Source organism: Trachymyrmex cornetzi, unplaced genomic scaffold, assembly GCF_001594075.2.
Source record: "Trachymyrmex cornetzi isolate Tcor2-1 unplaced genomic scaffold, Tcor1.1 scaffold771, whole genome shotgun sequence".
Taxonomy (NCBI): domain Eukaryota; kingdom Metazoa; phylum Arthropoda; class Insecta; order Hymenoptera; family Formicidae; genus Trachymyrmex; species Trachymyrmex cornetzi.
In genome coordinates this window covers 1-5,568 of record NW_017300104.1, presented here as the reverse complement: position 1 = coordinate 5,568, position 5,568 = coordinate 1, and the positions used below count along the sequence as shown (strand labels likewise).

At 31.3% G+C, this 5,568-nt stretch overlaps 1 protein-coding gene across 2 annotated transcripts; it reads right to left on the bottom strand.

The window, feature by feature from the left end:
* Window positions 1-1,560: 1,560 nt before the first annotated feature.
* Window positions 1,561-4,218, bottom strand: LOC108768245 (regucalcin). Of its 2 annotated transcripts, none has more exons than XM_018518613.1 (6): window positions 4,082-4,218; window positions 3,241-3,407; window positions 2,546-2,755; window positions 2,263-2,475; window positions 1,995-2,107; window positions 1,561-1,828 (listed from the first exon to the last, which is right to left on the bottom strand). In XM_018518613.1, coding segments are annotated over exons 1-6 (942 nt in total). In that variant the 5' UTR covers window positions 4,084-4,218; the 3' UTR covers window positions 1,561-1,591. The 2 variants fall into 2 exon arrangements, with proteins under 2 accessions (XP_018374115.1, XP_018374114.1); XM_018518612.1 differs by having other exon boundaries at window positions 3,865-4,203.
* Between the last annotated feature and the right edge of the window lie 1,350 nt (window positions 4,219-5,568).

Below are 5,568 nucleotides of genomic sequence, written 5' to 3'. Positions count from 1 at the left end.
AACTCTCGCATTTTCTCTTACATCCTGTCTCAACGATCACCCTATTAGATAATCTCGAAACGAGGAAATCGTGGAGTCCTCCCGGACGTAACAATCCATTCGAGTTCCATTTTGAAATTTTCAGGATTATTTCAGAATTAAAGAGCGAATATGATGAATTATTTTTTGAAACTCTAAGTTGGTGAGTTGATGACACAAAAAATGCATTTAAAAATTATAAACAATAAAAAAAAAGATTTATTCAAAACAAATGCATATTTAAAAATAACCAAAAAATAGAATAATTTATAATCTTTAAAATTGATCTCTTGTATTTTTTTCATTCGACTTACCGTTTCAGCGGTACAATCATTTGAATATACACATAAGTCACGTTTTCCATCAATTATTGAAACTTAAAGGTAAGCATAACTTCGTGAAAATATGTTTTTAATTTTTTCCCAAAACACGTGTCTCATTTTTTTATGTCTAGAATACGTCCACAAAATTTTAAAACAATCGGAATCATCGATTTTTTTTTTAATCAAAAAGTGCCCGGTTTGACGTGGAATGACCGATCTATTTGTGCTATTTTACGAATAGAAGAATCGCAACTAACACAAAGAAAACATAAGCTTGAAACAAGAAAACGATGTTATTATTGCAAGAACACTGCGGACAAAAAAACCTGGATATGTTGTTTCATATGCGGAAAACCGATTTGTGAACAACATTGTACTTACATATGTACAGATTGCAAAACGTAAAACTTTTCTTTTATACATATTTATTTGAATATGTATTTTTATTTTATATTTTATTTTATTAAAAAAGACATTATATTACAACGAAATAAAAAAATGCGCATTTTAACTCGATTTTTTCTATATGTCCCTTACTAAAAATTACTCATATTTATGTGTTCAAATAATTCAACTTTTTGTAGAATTCAAAGTTCTAGTATTTTTTTTTTCATAACTTCATATCTAAACTACAAAACACTGGAGTGATTTTTTTATATTCATTTATTATGAAAAGTTATAATTTTTTAAATCAAATGCCATTTTTTCCCAACTTACGAATCTTTCGGTAATTATAAATTATACTACATTGTATTATTTTCCAAAATAAAAAGTTAATATTTATTCTAGAAAGTTGGAAGTATGTTGGTGAATTTTTAGAGATTTTTAAAATTATTTTGAAGAGGTGAAAAAACGAAGAGATTCTAGTGACCTTGGTATGGATGAGGCACCAAATTATAGATGGTACGGTAAAGGCCGCGACACAGACTTGCATAAAGCATAATGCATAGTGCATAATGGAAACAACCAATCAAAATTCTTCTTTTCCATGGAATGAGAAGAAAGGAAAGCTTTTGATTAGTTGATTCGCTTATGCACTATGCGTTATGCGTTATGCAAAAGCTTGTGTCTAGGCCCTAAGGGTTAATCGTGTCAAGTGTCGGTTTTTTTCAACCTAATCAAATGAACCTAAAAACATTATTTTCAGGAGTAGTATTTAATTTTTATTCAATGATATAAAATTTATAAATTACGTACATTTTCGCGCAAGAAGTATCAAGATATCTATTTCTTGCAAAATTCCTATTCTTTTAATCTATCATTATAAATGAATTTGCAAGAACTCCACGAACTTCTAGGCCTGTCACCGCGAATATAGCACCAGCGTGAGGAGTTGCTTGTCGTTGCTCTGCACTTATATTGTAACCAGATGTGGTCACATACAAAGTATCTAGAAGCGGACCGCCGAATGCGACACTGGTTACGTTTTCAGCTGGAAGCTCAACTTTGGATAATACATTTCCTGTTTTCGGATCTACGCAAATAACCTAGAATAGATAAATTTTTCATAGATTACAAAAATCTCAATAATATTTTAATAAATTCAATTACTATAATAAAATTTAATTATATACATATATTGTTACATTAGGTAATTCTATAATATTATAAATAATAATTCATTTATTTTTAAATATTACTTTGTATACTTACTCGAGATCCACCAAATAATGCTATCCAAAGATTGCCATCTGTATCTATAGTCATTCCATCAGGTAATCCTTTCAAATTAGTCTTATTGAGATCGAATACAATCCTCTTATTAGCTAAAACATAAATTATATATAAACATACATAAATATATAATAAATTATATTTTCAAATTTTATACTTCATGGTGACGTAATTTTCAATTACATATGAAAATATTTTTGCACATTTGCTTATAACATAATTTCAAATGGAAAATCTAGTATCTTACATATTGTCCCATTAGTCGGATTGTAATCATACGCTGCAACCTGACGAGTAGGTGAATCAATATAATACAAAGTGTCATCTTCTATATTCCATGCCAATCCGTTACTTATTGTAACAGGTGATATTTCCTTTTTTGGCTCAAAATCATCATCAACGCGATATAATGTCCCTAAATTGGGAGCTATCTTTCCATTTACTTCGTTACCCATAGTACCTATGAAAAACATATATTAGGTGTAAGCAAACAAATTGCATTTCTATAATTTCTGATATTTTTAATTTACCGAGCCAAAATCTTCCAGCCGAGTCCACTTTTCCATCATTAATTCTCGTTTGAGCCTGAGGAGAATCGACCGAACACAACACTTTGACTGGTACCTTAGATTTATTGCTGTCTCCGTCCCATGTAACACGAATAACATCTTTTCCTGAACCTGCTATAAGTTGGTCAACACTGTCATCCAAAGGTACAGCAACTCCTATAGTCCCATGATCTGAAAAAGCACATTATAGAATTTCTAAAATAAATGCCATAAACAGTGAAACATAGAAAAGCTTATAAAGAAACATGAGTGTAACCAAAGGGGATAGGAAAGTCGTGGCCTCCTAAATTTTAAAGGACAAAAATAATTAAAAGCTTAAACGGACCATACTTAATGCTTATCACAAGAAATTACTTTCAGAAAAGGAGAAGGAATTGGAGGTGAAAGTTATAGAAAGATTTTCTGACACTATATAGTGTTATAAATTTAAGTTTTTTCAGTTTAAAGAATCAGTTCACAATTTTAAGAGAAAAATTAAGTAAATTAGTAAATCAAATGTGTGATTTTGTGATTTTTGTTTGCTAATAATTAATTAAAAATAATGTAAAACAAAACAAGTTCAATAATCCATTTTATATTCAACTATTCCTCCCCATTATGTTTAAAAGTCACTCTAATTTGACCTTCCCCTAATAAAAAAGAAATGTATAGTCTACCTATGTATGCACTGGTCACAACACCTGTTGCGGGATCTAGTCTGCGTATATACTGATTATATATGTCAACAAAATACAACTTTTGAGTACGATGATCCCAATGAGGGCCTTCGGAAAGGCCGTAAGCATCTGTCACTTTTTCGACTTTCACATTTTCACGCGCCTGCCTGTAAACAAATTACGATATTTGCATTATACATCCTGAGACAATTTTAGATTCAGGGAAAGAGAAGAAAAAGAAGATTGTAAAGGATTAAGCGGGGAGCACAGACTCTTGCATAACGCATAACACGTAATGCATAAGAATATGTACCAATCGAAGTTCTCCGTTTCTTTCCCTTCCATGTAATAGAGAACTCTGGTTGGTTTAATTTCTTATGCCTCATGTATTATGCGTTATGCAAAAGTCTGTGCTCCCCGCTTTAAGCGGAACAGACGTACGTCTACTTTTTCACGTGGCGTGCACTCTTTGCACTTTTTCGTACTTGTACGTACACCATAGTGTGCACTTTTCCGCAATTTCGCATTTCTTACGTTTTCATTACAAAAAAAAGAAAGATGCAGGAGCAAGGGAAATGGATCTATCATGATCTATCAAAACAGATACAACAGGCCGATATTTACGTAGCCATTTCTTGGAGTCTGAGCTGAAGAATATATGTATATATGTTCGAGACCAGTTGCGAGCTGAACACGGCTGAACAGTCGAATGTTCGATTGTTGGCGATACGATGGATCGTCGCAGATGAACTGAATGGAACTGAAGCGAACGACAAGTGGTCAAAGGGGAACAAGCTGAAGTGAAGCGGATGGTTAAACTTGAGCGGGGACGGCTAATTACATCGATTGCCTTAAATAACCAGCTATCGTCCCGACGATACTGAGTGGCAAAATACGGCGACGGCTGTTTAATGCGATTGAGCTGTACCGATAAAATTGTTTGTTTGGTTCCAGCCAACGGGTTATCGTAATGTAACACTCGTGAGGTTATCAAGATATAACACGCGTTGCATTACAAGGTCTCTCAACCACACCCCGATTTGTTTGATCAGCGCAATTTTCAAGCAGAACAAGTCAAAATATTGTCAAAATGAATTGTAAATAAAAAGCGTTGTGAATTGTAAATGTTTGAAAAGTGACTTTTCATTATCATTTTGGAGTTATTGATGACTTGTATTTAAAAATAAAAAGACTTGTATTAAAAAAAATTGATTGGTAGAATAACTCATAATAAAATTGTATTAATCGTTATTTCTAATTTTCTTTTAAGTTTAGATAATAAGATTTGAATAATTTTAATTTAGTATTGTCTAATTTTAATTTGGTACCGCAGGCTTAATAATTAAGTTAATGACCGATTAGATAAATCAAAATTTCACTCTTAAATAATGATTTAAAAACAGCAGTTGTAGGTTGTGAACACACATGCATCGTAAATTTCGTATAGAAACTTCGGATGAACATTGAAATTTAAAACGGAAAATATGCCGTGTATTTATAGAATGATGTTTATTATAATGATATTAGTGCGCTATAAACAAGTCGAGATATTGTACAGTGTAACACAAATTGTCGCGCGTTGATGCGCTAATATTGTCATAACTGCATTTTAATTACAGGCCTATGTAAGTTCCAAAGATAGAAATGTATGTTGAAAAGATTATGGAAGTGTTATATACAACTTGTATATAATCTATCACGTTCAAGATTATGCAACATTCGTTTGTTTTCCTGCACTTTACGCGAGAAGTGATGTTTATTTAATGATAAAGATTAAAAAATGAGATTATTCCATGTAAGAGATAAAATCTTGTTTACGATTAAGAATAACATTGATTTAAAAATAACCAGCAATTTTCAATGTAAATATCACAAATATTTGGAATTTAGAGATAGGCATTATTTCTAAAATAAATATTCTATCTCTAAAGCTGAATACCAATAGAGAGAGAGAGAGAGAAAGATTTGTGTCTATACATTATCTTTGTACAATTAATGTAGATTATCTTTAATCTCAGTTTAACTTATTTCTTTTAACTTATCTTTTTTCAGATAAATTCTAAGAATCAGAAAAAAATAAAAAGTAAGGTAAATACGAGATTAAAAATAATTTCCATTAAAATAATGAACTAAGTCAGCGCCTATCTCTAAAACTGACCTAGTCGACAAATTTTCATAAACGTAGAATTAAATATAAGTAGCAATGATTATGTGGACAGACAGATAGAAAAAGAAACGCGTAATTTCTATTCTTATCAGATAAAAATAAAAATCCTTGATGCTCTCTCTCTCTCTCTCTCTCTCTCTCTCTCTCTCTCTCTCTCTCTC